The sequence below is a fragment of the Anabrus simplex genome, chromosome 1 (genome assembly GCF_040414725.1).
Source record: "Anabrus simplex isolate iqAnaSimp1 chromosome 1, ASM4041472v1, whole genome shotgun sequence".
Lineage (NCBI taxonomy): Eukaryota > Metazoa > Arthropoda > Insecta > Orthoptera > Tettigoniidae > Anabrus > Anabrus simplex.
The window spans coordinates 827,379,077-827,399,627 of NC_090265.1; the positions used below are offsets into that span (position 1 = coordinate 827,379,077).

Genomic DNA, 20,551 nt, shown 5'->3' on the forward strand with positions numbered 1-20,551 from the left:
ATCTACATTCAATACAGTGAGCAGATCAGCTGTAGTAGTGTCCTTGACCAAGAAAACTGAGCAAGCAAACTGTAAGAGTTGACAAGGGGAAGGTTTTGGTCTTCTATTTGTCATCAGCGTGTGCCAGCCAAGGCTGAATATCATGTGACATTGCCCACGGAGAAGCGAGGATGCGTATAACTTCGTAAGTGAATTTTTTTTGGGAAATATGGAACCAATGAACATGCAGGCATAATTGTAAGCCAACAGAAGGCGAATTTGTGGGTAACAACTACAGTTGTACATGTTAATATAAACCATGTGGTGACCCGTACAAACTCTCTTCTTATATTCTTTTATTCTATTATTCTAAATCTCTACTACATTGAATCTCCACTACTTTGATATTCTCAACAGAGCAGTACTGTACGAGAGTGAACAGCAAGCTATGTTCGGCTTGCAAACCACAGGGGGAATCGGCGGCAGTGTCGAACTTCTTCGAGACTGAACTTAGCCCGTCCAAGGCTTTAAAAATTAACCTGTCATATTATAAGCAATTCTACAAGCCCGTGTGAGCAAGGCAAATATTTATGAAACACAGTACATCTTTATTATCTATGGAAGATATAAGTTAAGTATAATTCACTATGAAACTGTTGCATGAATTCTGGTGTGCAAAATTCTAAAATGTGGTGCCAGTTTTCAGTGCCCACCAGAAACTACAAGGACATCACACTGTTAAATCAATGAGGAATAATGACAGTAGACAATGCAAGGATCCATATCAGCATTGTACGAGGGAAACAACGGTCATCATGTGTGCCTAAATGGAAAAGCTGATGAAGCTATACATCTGAACTAACGGAAAAGGTCATCTGACATGAAAATCGAAGCAGAGGAATCAGTCTACATCATCCAACTACAGTGTGAGTACCATTTTTGTAATCTTTCTTCTATTTCAGTAGACTGATGTATGATTCTCCTATTTGAGTAGATACTTCTGTTACATTTGACCTAGGATTAAAAACCTTTTCTCTTTTAACTTTACAGTGTAGGTTGAATCGAGTATGTGTATGTAGATCTATCTTAGCATTTGAGTGCAAGTTACTACCTTCAAATCTGACTACTAGAACATTTGTGGCATATAAAAATAATGATTGAATAATAATGGTAATGCCGACAATTAATTAATTAATTTTTTGAGTGATTAAATCCAACCACATGTTGAGAGAGATTCACTGGAATAACTGCATTCTTTAGAGATCAATTTGATGCGCTTAACAACTTCTTCTGAATTAATTAATGATAGGGATTACAAATCATGTATTAATAATCATGCTGAAAATTAAAGGATCGGGAATAGTTTAAGACGTACTATTGAGCAATTAAATAGGTAGAGGTGCATGTTAATTGCTGTTAATGCGAAGATGTGCTCAATTCAAACTGTTGGAAGGGACTGTAAGGATTTTGTCCATTTGACTGAATTTTAAAGCAAGGCAATTTATGTAGCATTATGGATAATAATTGTTACGGGGTTACCCAGAGGTGAAAGAAGGTGACGGGGTGAACGGGTCTAACTGCAAAGTCAAGAATAGAATTTAAAACTTTAACCAAGGTTATATTTTCTTTTCTTTTTTAGAATTTCAAACTTAACAATCTTTCACTAAGTGAACACAATAATATATCAGGTAAAATGACAAACTAGAAACAAGACAAGAAAGATCCCAATTTTAATGATTTTTACACTCTTGGGCTACACGCCCCTAGTTTTACAATTCTGAGCTCTTAGCTCAATTTTACCAAAGCACAAATTTTAATGCAAGGGCAGAAAATCCCCAATACCTGGAGCACTAGCTCCAACAATGACAATTTCAGGCCTCCCAGAGGCACTATTACAACACTTGAAAAAGAGCTAACGTGCTCTCAGTTCACAAGCCTACTCAAGGCAATATCAGACTTTACAATTACTTGCCATCAAGGCACACGTTACACAAATGAAACGGGGGGTATCTCGCACCCAACCTACTGGGCCTTAGCAGAAAAAGAACAGGTTAAGTAAATTGCCCGGAACACCAAGTTAAATGGAGGTGTGTACTTGCACTCCTAAATATGCATTCTTGAAACCTAAAAGGCACTAGGCCGATGAAACAGGGGCTATTCCCAAACTATTGAGGTGACTCGTATAAGAATAATTTAAGACATTACAGAAAGGAAGAAAACCAGTTACAAAACGTAGTCACCTCAAACAAATATGAAGGGGAGCTCGAGAGGGTAAATCACTCTATCTCCGAATTACAGTTGCAGATTTTATCAAGTTTTTACATAAGCTGGCAGAAAATTACATTTTTAGAAAAGTAGGTTACATGGTAAAAGTTTCGGACCTTACCCGCGGGTTAAACTGCTGAGCTAGCAAGAAATAAAGATGTTAAATGGCCATTACCTTGCTGAAAACCTGCTGCCTGATGAAAGAGGCACCTCCCGCCTCCTGCTTCAAATACACATACTTAGCTAGATGTTGATCAAGTGGCCAAGAGCCGTGAAAATCCGCAGTTTATAAACCCTCGGGGAAAGTTCGAGACCTTTCATGAATAATCAAGAGACACCCCCAGAATTTTATTGGAGGATACAAAATTTACACTCAAAATCGAAGAAGAAATACGTGATTGGTTGGAAATTAATTACAGAAATTCTTGATTGGTTAAATTCAAAACAGGCAGAAAGAAAGGATAAATACTGCCAACCCAAAAATGAATGAACGAAATTTAGTAAAGGAAAAACTTATGAATACAAAATTTCTTCAAAAAAGTTCCTTCACTTTGCACCAGGGTGCATGAACATAGGTTTTGCTAGTGACCTCTCAGAGAGAATGTCCAAATTTCTTGATGAAGGGAAAACAAAACAAGATGAAATTCACACAATACCGGCAACTTCATAATCACAAAATTACGGTAGTGACATCTTCAGAGGAAATGTTGAAAAAGGTCTAGTTTCAAGTTCAGTGTTTCTCCTGTAGAGGAGTTTTAATTGGCGTAAAATTTAAATGTGCGGCGTAGAGGTGTACCTCCCGGTACAATAATAATGAGCACGTGTTGCAATTAGAGCGAATGTTAGCTATAATAAATTAAATAAATTAATAATGATTCAATAGGAAGCACAACAAGCAGTAAAAAAAATTAGAATTATTAACCTTGATTTATATGAGTGAAATTAACATAGATTTTGAGTAGATATTCTTCTAACTGATTCCTGAGGGAAATCTGTTGATTTAGAATGAATTTCAAGCAGTGGCCGTTGTTGAACGGTAGTGTACGGAAATCAGTGAAGCAACAGAAGTCCTTGTGATATAAATTACGTCTTGTTATCATTTAATTTTGTCTTGTCATCATGTGGGGTAAACAAAAACATTTGAAGTGTTAATGCAAAGCAAATTATTGTATGAAGCTTTCTTATTTAAAAATTATTAAATATTTAGGCCTATGAAGAAATGGATTATAAAGAAGATTTATGTTCTTTTACATTTCCTGATTTAAATTGTATTATTTTCTTAAGTATAGAAAGGGATGTGGAATTTTTATACATGACTTGTGAGGCAGGGTGTTCCACGTGTCGTTTTGTAATATCCGCAAAGATGCAAATTCAGCAGAAAGGATTATTCCAGAAGATAGTTATCATTGGCCAAAATTCTAGTGTTTTTATTGGCCAGTATATTAGGATTTTTAATTGGTGAATGTGACAAACTGGAGTGCTGCTATTGGTTATTTGTAATCACTGTATTTCCTGTTCGCGGCTCCCCGCATGTGCGAGTTAATTTGTCCGCGCCTGTGAATTTGGATCACTGCAGCGGGTGGACGTGTTTTGCGTCCGGCCCGCAATGGGTCTTCAGCCAGCCAAGGTAAGCGCTGTTTCGCCTTATGTTATTTAAATGCATTCTTGTGTTTCGGACTATTCCCACTTAATGTAACTTCAGTAATTATGTAGAATATCATCTTTTGTGCCGGAGTTTCCCCTAGTTTTCCACATTTTCCAAAATAGAGCATTTATATGACTTAGCCATTATGCTAGTCCGCAACGTGTTGTTTTCAGAGGCAGACCTTCTTTCCTAAAATCTAGTTGTAATTTTAAGTAACAGAAATACTTTCTTGAATAGTGTAATTAATTTTGTTCCGTTCGAGGTTGCCTCCTTTTATTCTGTAAATTTAACCTTAATGTGAACCTCTATGTCAAAGTTTTCATTCCGTAAATTTAACTTTTAATGTGAATATCTACGTCAAAGTTTATTCGTGACCGAAGAGCTTAAATGTTTCCCTTACACATCTTTTGTATCTCAAGTATCAGTTAATTCGCAGTTCATTTATTTGTTCATTGATAATTGTATGTTCATTTTCTCAATAATTATTTGTCTGTTGAGTGTATTATTGTAAGTCTTTTCTCCCCCATAATGTCATACGTTCCCATGGACCTCATAGGGCCCTCTTGCACCTTCCACTCTCATCTCTTAGTTGTCATTTTTAGGCCTGTAAGTGTTCCCTTGTATTTGATTTCATTTTGCATATCGAAAGATACTCGTCACGTTTCTATGTTTTGATGTGAATTCTCCGCCGTTGCGTCATTGTACTATTTCGTTATTCATATCATTAAGTGTCTATATTATTTACTACCACTATTTCGTTATTCACATTATTATTAGGTTTGTGTATGCGCTTTAAATAACTGCTACAAAATTAACATAGATTTTGAGTAGATATTCTTCTAATTGAATGGATGAAAACCATAACGGTATAAGTAGCATTTTGGTCATTCAGAGAAAAAGGCATTTAAACATCTTCAACACTCATATGAAGCATGCTATTTGTAGTTATACCACCCATCACTAGAGCGCAGAATATTACTGCTATCACTTGTATCTCTTTGCTGGTGAAAGGATACATCCTCCCAGAGTTACATCCTGCACTTAACTCATTTTTTAAAAAAATGTCACTTATACTGTTATGGTTTTCATCCATTCAATTGATTGCTGAGGGAAATCTGTTGATCTAGAATGAATTTCAAGCAATTCTTCTTTCCCTGTTTAATCGCGTATTTCTCAGAGTGAGAACTTGTGTAGGATGAACCTAACGTATTATCATGTACAGTATTAGCGTTGATTAACAATAAAAATCAATGATTAGTAAAATTACATTTAGTTTTTTTTTTCCTAGTTGCTTTACGTTGTACCGACACTGATAGGTCTTATAGTGACGATGGGATAGGAAAAGCCTAGGAGTTGGAAGCGGCTGTGGTTACTGCGGGTGTATTCTATATGTGCGTCCCCCACCCGGAAGGGTTTAACCCAGGAAGGATGACACTTCCAGCATTTGTTGTAAGGTAAGATTGTATTGTATTGTATTATATTATATTGGATTGTATACACACTATTTGAAGCAAGAAGTCAAGAGTGCACGCTGCATGCACACTTGATGGTGGAAAGGTGAAAATACTGGTGAAGTTTAAAAATAAAAAAAAAACCTGTATATATACGAGGCTCGAGTCATAAGTCATGGCAATGTTTTTTCTCTGGCGAACAGGAGACAACACGGAAAATCAAAGATACTACGCACAAAGGACAGGTCTCCACTGGTTACAGACCTTTGAAATAATCACCCAAGGTTTCCACTGTGTGTTGCCAGCAGTGAGGCAGGCGGTGAAAAAAATTTGCTGCATGTGTATCGTTAACATGTGACACCTCTCTCCGAAATGCTGTTACGATGTCCTCTTTGTTAGCAAACCATTGTCCATGTAATGGCTTCTTGACTTTGGAGTTTAGATCATAGCCATATGGGCTCAGATCAAGCGAATAAGGTGGGTGTTGAAGAACCTCCCAACGCCACCGTTGTATGCGATGTTGAACGATGGCTGCTGTGTGAGCTGTTGCGTTATTGTGTAGGATTATGGCGTTGTCCAACAGATCTGGATGTTTGGTTCGTACCGCATGGCACAATTGGTACAACAAAAAGGAATTGTAATAAACATCTTTGCCCATGGACACTGGACGGCCTGGACGAGGCAAATCTGCAGTTGATACTCTACCCTGTTTGAACGTCTCCACCCACCTCGCCACTGTTCTATAGGGCATGGCATGCACACCTAATGTGTCCCGCAGCTCTGCATTGCAGTGGCATGTATTTCTGCCAGGGAGAACTGCTATTTTAATATACGGTCGTTGCTCCTACTTGTTGACTTCCATTTTGTGATGCTCTCACTCACACACTGAACTTGGAGGCATGCTTAGACCCACACTGTTGTTTACAAACACCATCTAGTGGCTACATACGCAAGTACATACCGTACGTTTCCAAATGCATATCTTAGATTTTCCATGTTGTCTCCTGTTTGCGAGGAAAAAAAAAAAGTTGCCATGACCTACGTATCTGTTGCATAACAAATCAAGACCTTGATAAATTTTAAGTGGTGCACTTCGGAACAAGTATGTCATTGTAACGGAGCTAGCTACTCACCTCCACTAAAGCCTTGGGAAGAAGTTTGCAACGATAAAGCTGTAATACACAGTCCAAAACATTTTTCCAGCCCTCACGAAGAATATCACCATGTCTGTGGGCTAAATTAAATACTGTTTTGGCTGCCAGCTGCGCCTTGGGGTTGGAGCCAAATGAGATTGTCAGGTTATCAGGAGTCTCAGCGCTGTTCAGTAGTGTGGTGAATTTGCATAATGATATCACTAAGTTGTCAAAATCATTGCTCATGCCATAGTGTGCAGAAATCATAGCACACTTCCTGTAAAATAATGATAACACATGTTATTACATTTTTTACTTTATAAATAAATAAATAAATAAATAAATAAATAAATAAATAAATTAGACAGATACATAATCTCTTTTCAATTTTGGAAAATAATGGAATTTGTGGAGATCATGTACAGCAGAAAGGTTAAACAAGACATTATAAAAATTAAGTGTTTACGTGTTAGAAACAGACCGCTCTGTCTAATATTCTTAACACTACAGAATTAACACATTAAGTTCTAACACTGTAATGAGATGATATTCCAAATCTGTCATTAATATACATGATATCCAGGCTTGTATTTTCATAGAAATCATTAATAAGTGGAATTTTAGCCTTTATATACTGTAAAACTGTAGCTTATGAGGCAGTGGATTTTCAAAACAACAAGGACAGGAGGTACAGAGTAAGGATAATCGCTATTGTTAATAGTGGTGGAAACCACAAATCAAAGGTAGTTGTAATATGCAAACATCCTGTTTTTTTGAGAAAATTAAGATCACTTTGAGTTTTCATGGAACAGCATATTTGGAACTTGCATGTCATAATTTCAGTTTGAAGAAGATGTAGGAGGGATTGCCATCTCATTAAACTGGAGATGTTGTGAGTATACTCGTGCTCAATCATGCCGATCTGCTTGGCTGAGGTCGTACTGAAGAAGTTCAGTTATCTGTAGTACAGTCCTGCACCCTAATTTATTGTCTTGTCTGGCAAACACCAAATGTAGTTTGGTCTACTGTTAGACTGGAACTCTTCAAATTATTTTTTAGTATTATCTGGCTCCTTCAGTGAATTCAGCAAAGGTTCAGAGGACCCTGCGTTCAATTTCCGGCCAAGTCAGAGATTTCAAACTTCACTAGTTAATTCCTCAGACTCGCAGATTGTTTGTGTGTGTCATCTTCAACATTTAGAATTCATCCTAGGAAGGACCCCATCCTCACAATGAGCAGGCTGTCCATGGGAGTCAACTTGGAAGAGGTGTATTCAAAAGGAGATTACTTGTTAGTGTAATACTAGGTCTATAAAACTAGGCTACTTCATTACCAGTTAATATTTTGCAAACTATTTTCTTATGCTTTAAATACCCTAGTGAAATACAGTAGAAGTCCGTTATAGCGAGAATTCAAAACGGCGAAAAATTTACTCGCTATAGCGGATTGTTGTTATATCAAATTTTTTGCAAAAGTCGGGAAACCCCCATACACATTAAAATCAGTATAAAATGGCAATCAATTTGTAAAAAACTTGCGTTTTCGCGGGTAATATCCACACTACGGCTTACTTGTTTGTTGTTTTTCGAAATCCGATACTCGTGAAAGTGTATGTTTAATTTCATTCTGCAAAATATATATTACCGTATTTCTCCGAATCCAAGACAACCCCACTTTTTTCTTCACAAGTTTTAATCAGGCTTAAAAAGTGCTTTGGAAAATCATATGAATGTCTTTCTTATACGGTACGCATTTTTAGATTATCTGTAGACGCCGAACATTGGGTTTAGTTATGCCGTATTTTTTGCGGCTGTACAATTATGCTTTATTTCAGTGGTTTAACCATTAACTTAAAATTGGCATCATAATATCGAAGGGAACTTGTTAAAAATTTGCCGGCAATACACATTCCACGCGTCTCTACGATACGACGATCCACCAGAAAAATATTCTTGCTTACTATAAAACTGTTACTTTAATTCAGCGTCAGATATAACTGGCTGCCGCTACATGCATGGCTCGCCAGATTCGGCCAACTTCAGCGGCTGGCGATGCATAGGTCTTAATAGCGGACTTTGAAAGTCAACGAAGGAGTATATTGCGCCGCGGTATGGCAATTCCGCCCTTGCATTTTTGGGCACATACCTCACAATTTCATCTTCGAGTTCTTTAAAGCATCCTTGTTGCGGGCCACTGAATGCACTTTTTGTGCAGTACGCACTTTAAGCTATCTTTGTCTTCATCGTAACGCCGAATATTGGCTTTAGTTAGGCCTATGGCATATTTTCTTGCGGCTGCATAATTATTATACATTTCCGGGTGTTTAATAGCCATTAACTTAAAATTGACATAATAACATCGACGAGAACCCGTTGAAACTTAGCCGGCAATACTTGTTCCACGTATCTTTACAATACGACGATCCAACACGGAAATATTCGTTTTGTCTATAAAACTTAATTTTACTAAGCATCAGGTACAGCAGACGCGTTATAATTCTGCTAGTGAGTAGCCGTGGCCTTTCTAAGAATTTGAAGTCTCGCAGGTTTTGATGCCATTCTGCAGATTTGAGAAACGTTTTTTTAGAGGATAATAGAATGTCATTCACTCTTCACTACTGCCCAAGATCCAGTGACGGTACACACAGGCACTGTACAGCCGGTCGCCGCGGCGAGCGATGTATGAGAAAGAGGCGGTCGTTTATTGTCAACGAGTTTGGTGCGTGCACGCGCGGGGGTGAAAAGAAACAGCGTGGTTACTGCGGTACTTGCCAGTGGTGACCATTACTATTAGGCCACGAATGCAGAACGACCCTTGATTTTTCACGTGAGATTCTGAGAAAAAAATGTAGTCTTGGATTCAGAGAAATACGGCATCACTCCAGAGGCTTCTGTGCAAACATTTCAGCTTTCTTCTTCAAACGGCATCACCTAACCTAACCGTAAATGTATCATGAAAACCTATTAGAAACACATGTAGAGAAATGATTACCATCTCGCTAAAAATTGACATGGGAATAGCTTTCCGAACTTTAACTAGACGCGAGAAAATATAAACTATCCTCTGAAATCAGTGATGTACCCTGCCATATCTTGAGGTGTATCACATTCTTACTTAATTTCAGTATACGGTATACAATTAAGAGATCGTTTACTTCAGCCTTTACTTTTAACGAGTTAACAACTGCTTCACAATTAAGTATTTATTTTCCACCTAGTCGATACAATGATTGCTTAAGGCAATTTTTAATGGTCAAAAGTGGTACATGTTTCGTATATTATCAACATCTTCAGCCACATAACACTGTTTAGATGAAAAATGTATAAAATTGACAAAGTAATGCTTTAGAGGAAGTGTCCTTAAAATTAACATAATATTGACAAGATTAAAACAAACAAATAACTCATATATATTTTCTCTTGAGTTATTTGTTTGTTTTAATCTTGTCAATCTTATGTTAATTTTAAGGACACTTCCTCTAAAGCATTACTTTGTCAATTTTATACATTTTTCATCTAAACAGTGTTATGTGGCTGAAGATGTTGATAATATACGAAACATGTACCACTTTTGACCATTAAAAATTGCCTTAAGCAATCATTGTATCGACTAGGTGGAAAATAAATACTTAATTGTGAATCTATTGAAGTGCGATACGGACCATGAAGCTGATTTTATGTAATTAACAACTGCTGTCGGCCACGTTATTTACGCTTTTATTACGGAAACGTGTTATCCTCTTTCACTTTGAATTTTCATTAGAGAACAGCAGTTGACGGGTATTAGGTATTACCTATTTGGTATTACTAATCGACTCCAATATCGCTTTTGAATGTTGACGAGAGAGCTCGCAAAAGCACAAGGCACCGGGCGAGTTGGCAGTGCGGTTAGGAGCACACAGCTGTGAGGTTGCATCCGGGAGATAGTGGGTTCGAACCCCACCGTCAGCAGCCCTGAACGTGGCTTTCCATGGTTTCCCATTTTCACACCAGGCAAATGCTGGAGCTGTACCTTAATTAAGGCCACAGCTGCTTCCTTCCCATTCCTAGGTCTTTCCTATCCAATCATCGTCATAAGACCTATCTGTGTCGGTGAGACGTAAAACAAATAGCAAAAAAAAAAAATTGCACATAGCGCGAAAACTATACCGTACCGAAGATGACCGATCGCATTTTGTGGCAGACGTTTCAGTTTTGTTACTCAAATAGAGTCACCTGTCCTAACTTATGTGTACTGTATGTGTGATCAAAACATACTTCAAGTGCCAGTAGAGAAATTATAACCTTCTCACTATAAATTTACATGATAATAGCCTTTCCGTAATCTAATGGGTGCGAGTAAATATAAACTAACCTCGTAATCAATGACGCACTCTGCCATATCTTGAGGTGTAGGCCTATCTCATTCTTACTTAATTGCGGTATTTAGCATTAAAACTAAGCGATTGTTTATTCAGTGTTTATCTTTAACGAGTTAACAATGGTTATTGGACACGTTATTTATGCATTTATTATGAAAACATGTTCTCGTCTTTCATTTTCATTTTCTTTGCGGAAGAGCAGTCGACGGGTATTACTAATCGACGCTGACATTGCCTTCAAATGTCGACGAGAGAGTTCACTGGTGGGCATAGCGAGAAAACGATACGGTACCAACGATGATGGATCGCATGCAGGATAATGACTGGGTGCATAAATATCGGCAACGGAAAAAAAAATTGAGTGCGCATAATCGCTTGTAATAACGGATGCGTCAGTGATATGGCTCTCGCTGTAACTGAAGGATAATACACAGTTTAATATAGGGATTTTGAAGGGACGGACAAAAGTTATTGTTATAGCGGGGAGTCTCGTTATATGCCGTACTCGCTATAGCGGACTTTTACTGTATTAGTTAATTTCATCCAGTGAAGCTTTGTTTAATGTTAAGTTATTTTGCTGTATAAAATGTAGATTAGATATTTTCACCGTTTTTAATTGCATAGTAACCAGTTTACCTATCCTCAAGATAACGTTTTCATGTGTAGGAGAGGAAAGGCCTACCATCAAAACTATATCCCTCAATCACTGCTCACAACCCGAGGTCTATTAACTTCAATTGTGACATACTGTTTATTTCAGAATTTATATTTATAAAGTTTATCTTCTTTGTACCCAAATTAATTTTATATTTTGTATGGTCTCAACACTAAAACATATAGAAGTGCTTACGGGCAAGGGGATTGCAGAAATAAAAGTGATAGAAGAAACCAGAATTCCAGGAAAAGAACTGGTGTCCAGCACAAATTTAATATGCAGTTATCGTCAGAGCCTGGGATGTAGTAAGAAAGGGGTGAAGGTCATAACTGGCTGAGTCATATTTTCAAATGTCCTGCATTAGAATGCACATTACCTGAAACCTGAAATAGCTTTCTGGTAAATTGTAGCATCATTGCTCTTATCAAACACAAAACTAAGAGCAGCAACCGTAGGGCCCCAGATAAGAGAGAAGAGGTCGTGATCGAAGAGTCCGTTAGGTGCATGTATGAAAACACCATCTTTGCTGGCACCACGCCGTAGCAACACCTTCCACAGATAGTTTTCTCTCACAAGTCCTGTTTGTTCTGCAGGCATCACAATTTCTTCATTCCTGAAACATATTTTATGAAAGAGAAACAAAGTATTTATTAGTTTCTCTCAAGAGGAACTAAAACAAGGTAGAATGTGACAATTTAATTTTCCTAATTCTAGATAGACATGATAATCTTTCGGGATATTCCCGTATCAAAAAAAATAATAGGAAATTCTTTAAGTTTCGCAGAGACTTTACTCTGCGTTTCTGGAAGAGAAAACATGTCTTCTCTCAACAGATTAATCAAAGATGATGGATGAGGAATATGATAGAAGGAATAAATAAAATAAATTGCAATGAGAGAGTTACAAGGACCAAAAAAAAATAGAACAGAGATGAAGATAAAAGTGAGTCTATGCCACAATTCACTATTTTTAACTACAGTTGAACCTTGATTCTCCGTTATTGGAGGGACCACAGGGGGAAAAAAAAACACTGTACAAGATGGGAAAATGGAAAATCTGGGAACGAATGGAAACAATCAACAATTTGGCTAAATGTCATAAAAATTAAATATGTATAATTACAATCTTACAAACACTCCTAAACCAAACCAAACTACAGCCCCAATGGGCCTTTGAATACCAAACGACCACTGCTCAGCCCGAAGGCTTGCAGATTATCAGGTGACGCATGGTCGGTGCGACGAATCATCTTGGCCGTAATTCCTGGCTCTCTAGACCAGGGTCGTCATCTCACCATTAGATAACTCCTCAATTAAAGGTAATCATGTAGACCGAGTGGCCCTGGAACCAGCCCTCATATCCAGATAAAAATGCCTGACCTGGCTGGGAATCGAACCTGGTCCTCCAGGTGAGAGGCAGGCAAGTTGGACCAGGGGGCTGGCTTCAAAGATTAATTACCAATATGCAAGTTAAAAATCTCTGTACTTTACATTCAGTTTTACTACAGAACCTTTGTCAGTTTCCCGTTAAAATCTACTTCAGTTCAGCAACTTTGATCAATTCCAGCGAAAAATCTAATTATGCCAAGTGAAACAACTACTGACCACAAGTACAGGGTGTTTCAAAAAGGACTTTACAACTCTGACAGCTCATAGTTATTTATTCATTTCAGTTAGAGGCATGGTTTTGGTGTCATCTTGACTGACAATAGATCAAGTTTTGACTCACGTGGTACGCTAGTACAGAATCGCGCCACTGCAAGCGCTAGCGGCAATTGCGGCAAAGATGGCTGCCTTCACCTCAGGTCGTCCACATACGTCTGACGTCGTACAGCAAATGAGACAACGCTTTGAGCACAGTCCTCGAAAATCGATGACCAAGAACTCAGTGTACACTTCATGCAAGATGGCGCACCGCCCCACTACCTCTCCGACATCCAGGATTTCCTGAATGTACGCTTTCCAGGTAAGTGGATTGGACGAGGTGCACCAATTGCATGGCCCCCATGCTCACCAGACCTGACACCTCTTGACCTTTTCTTGTGGGGATTCGTCAAGGATACAGTGTTTGTTCCACCCTTACCAGCTCCTCTACCAGAACTCAGATGTAGAATCTGCATCGCAATTGTACGAGTCACGCCTGACATGCTGCAGCAAGTTTGGGAAGAAACCGACTTCAGATGGGGTGTGTGCACTATGACTGATGGAGGTCATATTCAACCTGTTTAGGTAAAACTTGATCTATTGTCAGTCAAGATGACACCAAAACCATTTCTGTAAGTAACATGAATAAATAACTGAGCTGTCAAAGTTGTAAAGTCCTTTTTGAAACATCCTGTAGTTTCTAATTCTCAAATCTAATAAAATAAATCACATTAGATACAAAAGTGCCCAACATGCTGGCAAAATCCCTTCTCTTTTAAAATCTTCTATTGTAATTTGGTCACTGGTATACTGTTTGTATTAGTTTCTGGAAATCTTGTACTGCGTAAATTAGGCCTACATCAACTTTAAGGTTAACTTGAGAATATGGTTTTGAAGTATTGATTCTCAAAAGTTCTAAAATGCATTATATTCAATTCTGCCCATCACTAATCATAATCTAACTGGAAAGAGGAAAAGTATCATCGAAACAACAGGAATTACAGTTATTCATGGCCTTGAACTCGGCTGGAAAGTGCGCTCGCTGCACAAGTCAGTACTAGTGGGAAATTATACAAACTTTTTAAATGAAAAATTTTGCAAATTAAACGACAGTGGTTTTTATTACATTTTAACACAAAAACATAAAACTCCCAGTCTTATATTAGGACCAAAACAGTAATAGGCAATCCCTAGACCTCCCATGCCTTTATGTATGAGTATGAAATGTGCAACATCTGTTTTGGTCTCGATAACATAATGGTATATGATAATTTTAAAATACTAGATTTGTGTTAAGGAGCCGTTTTGATTTCTGAATGGAAGCCCGGTGACTATACAATGGCCTGAGGGTGATACAATCGAAAAATTTAAAAAAATAAAAATAAACATCTAACCCTGGACATAGTGTAGGCGTTTTATAAGTATGAACATTTGACGAAAGTTGTTCTGTTTTCAAATAGCGCTGTTGAAATGAGCTTGTCTCCTTCCAATTATTGTGGCCACTCTCTGCTTTATGATTTCTGAGGATTCTCTAAATAATACCAGTCAAATGCAATGCTAAGTACAGTACAGCACTTGCTCTAATTACTGCAATGACGGGATGTTAACGCCAAGATCCATATGAACCGACATACTCTTCACTGTGATGTCAGTCTCTCTTCCAATCAACAACACGCCGGCGTTCAAGAAAATCTCCAGCTAGCTATGCCACACAACTCAGGGATTATCCTATTTCAAACTAAAATGTTGTATTTTCCTTTTTTAACGTGAATCCGACTGAGATACGCACCTCGAATATATCCATCATGTTTGCCTGACTAACAGGTCAATAATTCAAAATACGATCAATCTTAAATTCCATTATTTCCATATGAAATTAACTTAAATTATTCTTATATCCTATAAATAATATTAATAAGTTAAATTCTTAAATACTAATTTTATTCAAAAATTATTTTTGTATTAATAAGCTGTTATTTAAATGATTCTTATGTACATGTAGGTATCTCATCAAAAATATAAAAAAATATTGACTTGAAGATATTACTCTCATTATTGGTTTACATTTCATTCACATTATTAGTATTTTTTTTAACATCCACGGTCTCGTCTATTCTGATAATCAATTGTGAAGTGGAATCGGGAAACGGTACAAGTGCCATAAAATGAAAAATGCGGTTTTTTCACTAAAATTGATCTATGTGCCGTTGCCAATAATATGGAAAAGGATGTAAGTTGAACCAACCTCCCTTTTGTAGTTCAAACTCTTTCCGAAGGATAGAGCCTGATACAAGTCCAAGGGCATTTTTGTAGGGAGTGATACAAGTGCCAGCCAGAAATTGTCATGAAAGCCACGGCAGCTGGGTTGTAACCAATCTTCTTAAAATAGTTGCTTACTTCCTTCTTGATTTCCTCAAAACGAGCCTCACTGTAAGGGGGCTTAGTAGAGACCATTTTTGTTAACATCTACAATCAGCTGCTTGACACCCAGGGTGAAAGCAAACAGAGCATGTTCACGGGTTTGACCGTTCTTCGAGATACAAGTTTCGAATTCACCCATACCAGCTGCTACAATCAGTGCAGCACCGTCAGCCTACGAAGTATCCGTAATCACGTTCTTGATGAAATCTCTGTGTCCAGGAGCGACAATAATTGTAACATAATATTTACTAGTTTCGAACTTCCACAGAGCAATATCGATTATAATACCACGTTCACGCTCAGCCTTCAGTTGTCCAACACCCAGGCATATTTGAAGGAACCTTTGTGTAAGAAATGTTATGAATGAACAATATTAGACCTACTTCGCTGTCTCATATATTTGTCATCAGTTGCATAATATAGTACGTTCTTTAATAAATGCCGTTCAGTGTAATAATATTCATTGTCGATGTCGTGCTCCGTGCTCCTCACACTTGTATCACTTTCTAAAGACATTTCGCATGGCACCTATATCCTTCCCGAAAACTGTACATTTGTTGCACTTCTGTGTCTCAATGAGCAGGACTGTACTACACTGTTCTATATCATTATCTTTCTTTTAACCTAAATGATACCTTGAAATTGTCAAAATGTAGTAAAACATATCAGTTTCAACGTAATATAGTTTTCTTTAATTTCCCACGATTTTATTTTTTTATTTTTTTATTTTGGCATATATATCGCCCCCCAGCTCCACTCCAGAATTATCTTCCTCAATTTCTCTGGGGAATTATATTATTTCAGGAAGCTCTCCTGACCTGACATGGATTACCTCCTATATCTCCTCAGTCTCATATATAAAAGAATTAAAATGATCAGTCCACTAAACTACCATAAAAATAATTCTATGATTCCTTTGGCTACTTCAAAATTAATGAACTGTTATCTTAAGAATGAACTAACATGAAATTATCTGAGAATAGGACTCTCAAATTCTCCTTAAATATCAAATTCTAACTTGTTATTAACTTTTATCAAGATCTTGAATAATTACATAATATTATGTCCTACATATGTACGTAATTATTAAAAGGTTTGTTCGGCCTTGTATTTAAAGAATGCTTCTTTTTGGTGTCTCATCCTAACATTATTTCATTTTTGTAACTGTATCATTAATAACGTAGATGGAGTAAGCAATGTTTCACATGTGTAGCTTTCAATTGCTACCTAGGCTGATATACCAATGAACATAAAAAAAATATATATATACCTATATATGTTTGATCATACTTGGACATATACAAAATATTCCCTAAGAAATATGTAATAATTGTTCAATAAAATCTCAACAAGTTTATGTCTAGGTCAAATAAAGGTCGAAATGCTTTATAAATCCAATCATTGAGTGCTAATGGTCAAGGGCTACCGTTGATGAAACTTTCACACTCGCAAATAGCAATAACATAACAGTATGAAGACACTACTGTCAATGATTTACTGTTCCCACTTAAGTCATTTTAAATATTGAGTAACATGTGAAATTTTCTTAGAAAATGCCGTCATTATGCTCTACTATAGGTTATCTAGGGTTATTTTTGAGGATCGTACGTTATTATCAATCTGCAAGTTCACTAACCAAATGTCAATAACTCAAATAATAAGACAAGCCATGTTACATATCCCTATATGCGTCAAATATATCCTGATCCATAGCTGCTTGAAATAAACGGACATCAATTCCTTATTCGTCGTCGTATTAATCACAATTCCACGCCTAATATCTCAATGCATATATTATTTATAACATTGACAAGTCTTACCTCAATATTCCCGACGTATATGAGCTCACCGTAAATATAAACATCATTAATTCTTTCCAAAGTACCGCTCAATTCACTATATTCAATATCTCATCAGAATTCATATTATATGGATCAACAACTATCATTTATATAGACGCATACTTCTCTCATTAAAGTATGAAGATACTAGGCCTGTACCAATTTACATTAGGTAAAAGTTGACGTCGTATCCGTACGTTAACCTATAATTCATTATACTATATATTCTCGTTTGAAATATCTCATTTCACATTATGTACGGCAATATTCTTTGAAAGAAAACTAAACATTGCAAGCAAAGCACATCATTTGCGAGTGTTATCTTTCCTACACATGGGAGTGTTTATTAGTTTTGGAAGATTACCTAAATCCATCAGTTAAACATCAACATTGGTACATTCGCGCTGAAACTCGATATTGAGATCACCTCTCGAAGATATATATCGACCTAGCTCTCGTACAATCACCATCGACAACTTGATATCACCATATAACTACAATTTAAGAAAAGAAATTTGTGAAACTTAACTTAATCCATCTGCGTTTCTGGACTGGGATGGCTGCTTCCTGGTTCTCCTAGGACGTTCATCTCCGGGTTATCGCTGCATCATGACCGGGCTGCGGCCACGATCCTCGGGTCCGTAGGAATGGTTGGCGGGTTACCGTCAGACTCTCGTCCCATCTTCAGTTTAGCCGGTCATCACGTAGCTCTCGAAGACATGCATAGAACACATATTTGAAGACATCATTAGCTTCCTTAAACTATACTTAAGTTGAGCAGAGTAGGTTATGTAACAAACGTCAATATTATAATTTGAATGATCTTAAGAGGTATCTTAAGTGTTGCTGTGTCTTCACTAGACACATTAATTGATCGATTTTCGCTAGTTTATTCGGAACCTGCGCTCCACTATTTTCTTTGTTTATTCCTTTTTTTTTTTTTTTTTTTTGATACTCTGCTTGAGATTTCCGTTACGACTACGAAAAATATATTCTTCTGTTCTAGTTGCCTATCAATTCATACGTAAATCTCTTCCCGATGACTTCATGCGATGTTCACCCGTTCTTATTGTTGTTGCTTCCAATTAAAAGTCACTGCATTCATTTAAATCACGGCCATTTGGATTCCACATGTCTGCACTTTCTTCTAAAATATTCATGGCCTATTTAATTCTGCACGCCTGTATGTTACAAGTCGTATTTTCTGCCGCATGATTTCCGACACTTTATCGCTATTCACGGTAAAACGACGATTTTAACACCATGATTCAAAATTATCAGGGCAATGAAATGGTACATTTTTCTTCCCTGCTACGGACAAATAAATGTACTGCTCGCAGTATATTTATTTCCATTTCATTTTTGTATATAAATGGAGCTTTCATTGACCTGTTTATATTATAGTGTCCTGCATAGTTCTAATGAAGCATTCTACATTCTATTCTCGGTCTTCTTCATAATTGACAAGTTTGGGTTTTCGTATTCAATTTCTGCTCTTCTCTATCTTTTCTTTTATCCTCCTGAAGTTCTAGACTCTCGGCTTCCTCTACATCTCCATTGATATGTCGACCTTTGATCGCTCCTTCCCATCTCTTCTTTTCTCTGGTTCCTTTTCTTTTATTTCGGTAATCCATTTCGTTCTTCCTTTCCTTAGGAAATTTCCTTGTCCGTTTGACATTCGTTCTTGCCTGTTCTGCTTTTATTTTCACCTTTGGATTCGGTTCACCTCCTCCATGGTGATGTACTTGATTTACACCTGTTATAGTTGTAAGCTCTCTCACGATTCTCTTCATCATTATTTGGTCTGACTCAAATAAGTATCTTCCTTCTTGGTCCTGTTCGTTGATTTGGTTCCTCTCTAATTCGTTCTGCATTTGCCAAATTTCTGCTCGGACTATTCGAATTTCCACCTTTCTTCTTTTCTTCTGCCTCTCTTCCGTTCTTCTTATTTGTCCTAGCTGCTTCTGCCGCCATTCTTCTTGCTTCTTCTCCTGCTTCCCGGTTTCTTCATATAATGATTTTTGTGGACTTATACGTTCTTCTTCTTTTGTTTCCAATTCTTCACTAGCTTCTTGATCTTTCTCGTTATTTTCTCCTCTCAAATTTTTCATAAATTTTTGATGATTCTCATCTATTTGTCTCATGAATTCTTGATGTCTCTCCTCCATCCGTCTCATGGACTCTTCCATCTGGTTTCGATAAGTTTCTTCTTGTTTCTTCATCATTTGTTTTAACAATTCTATTATTCCCTTCTGTTCTTCTTTTGCCTTTTCTAACTCCTCGGTTATCTTCTCTATCTCCTCATCCTTTTCCTTTTGGTATTCCTCAACTTGTGACCTCAATTGACTAATAGTCGCCATTTTATGTCTATTATTGCTTAGCTTCGCTAAAGATTCTATTTTGCTAATTGTTTATAGTTTGCAACCAATAAAATATATCAGTATTTCAATTCAGTATGGGACTGACAGTCTGACCTCCCCCAATAAACCAACCATCCTACTATCCCAGTCACTCATGACACTCAAAAAGAAGCATTCTTGGTATTTCTTAAATTATTATCCTATTAACCATCTCTATCTTAATATAAAATCCTATCATAATCTGAATTAATATTATCAATCAACTTAACCTATCAATTATTCAAATTATTATTGTAACTTATCATTATTATCTATCTCTTCTTCCGCTCCCATATGCATCTGCATATCTTCTCGCTTGATTCTTGATTTGCCCTTCTTTCCTCTCTTTCTTCTATGTAGCAGCGTGAAATAATTTCTGTTCTACTGTGCTTCTCTTCCCTTGATCTCAATCATAAATGTCCAATTCTAATCATTTTCTTCTTCCTCTCAGCCTTACTTCACAATTGTACATCAAGTTCTCTTAATTATTCTTTCTCTTGGTCATGCTACGCCTCTTTCTCAGTTTTGCCTCATTGGTGGGCATTGATTTTTCTTGATGCACCCTACATTCATTTTGTAACTGTGCTGGGCGTTCTCAGTCTTGCTCCACTGTTGGGCGTCAATTTTTCTTGAACCGACATACTCTTCACTGTGATGTCAGTCTCTCTTCCAATCAACAACACGCCGGCGTTCAAGAAAATCTCCAGCTAGCTATGCCACACAACTCAGGGATTATCCTATTTCAAACTAAAATGTTGT

At 37.1% G+C, this 20,551-nt stretch overlaps 1 protein-coding gene across 1 annotated transcript in view; it reads right to left on the bottom strand.

Annotated features, from left to right (window-relative positions):
- garz (Sec7 domain-containing protein garz) overlaps positions 1-20,551 on the bottom strand; it is a 332,880-nt gene that overhangs the window by 168,141 nt on the left and 144,188 nt on the right. Inside the window, exons 17-18 of the mRNA XM_067136362.2 lie at positions 11,865-12,101; positions 6,474-6,750 (exon numbers count right to left, since the gene is read on the bottom strand). Coding sequence (XP_066992463.2) covers positions 6,474-6,750; positions 11,865-12,101 — 514 coding nt within the window. The remainder of the gene's footprint in view (positions 1-6,473; positions 6,751-11,864; positions 12,102-20,551) is intronic.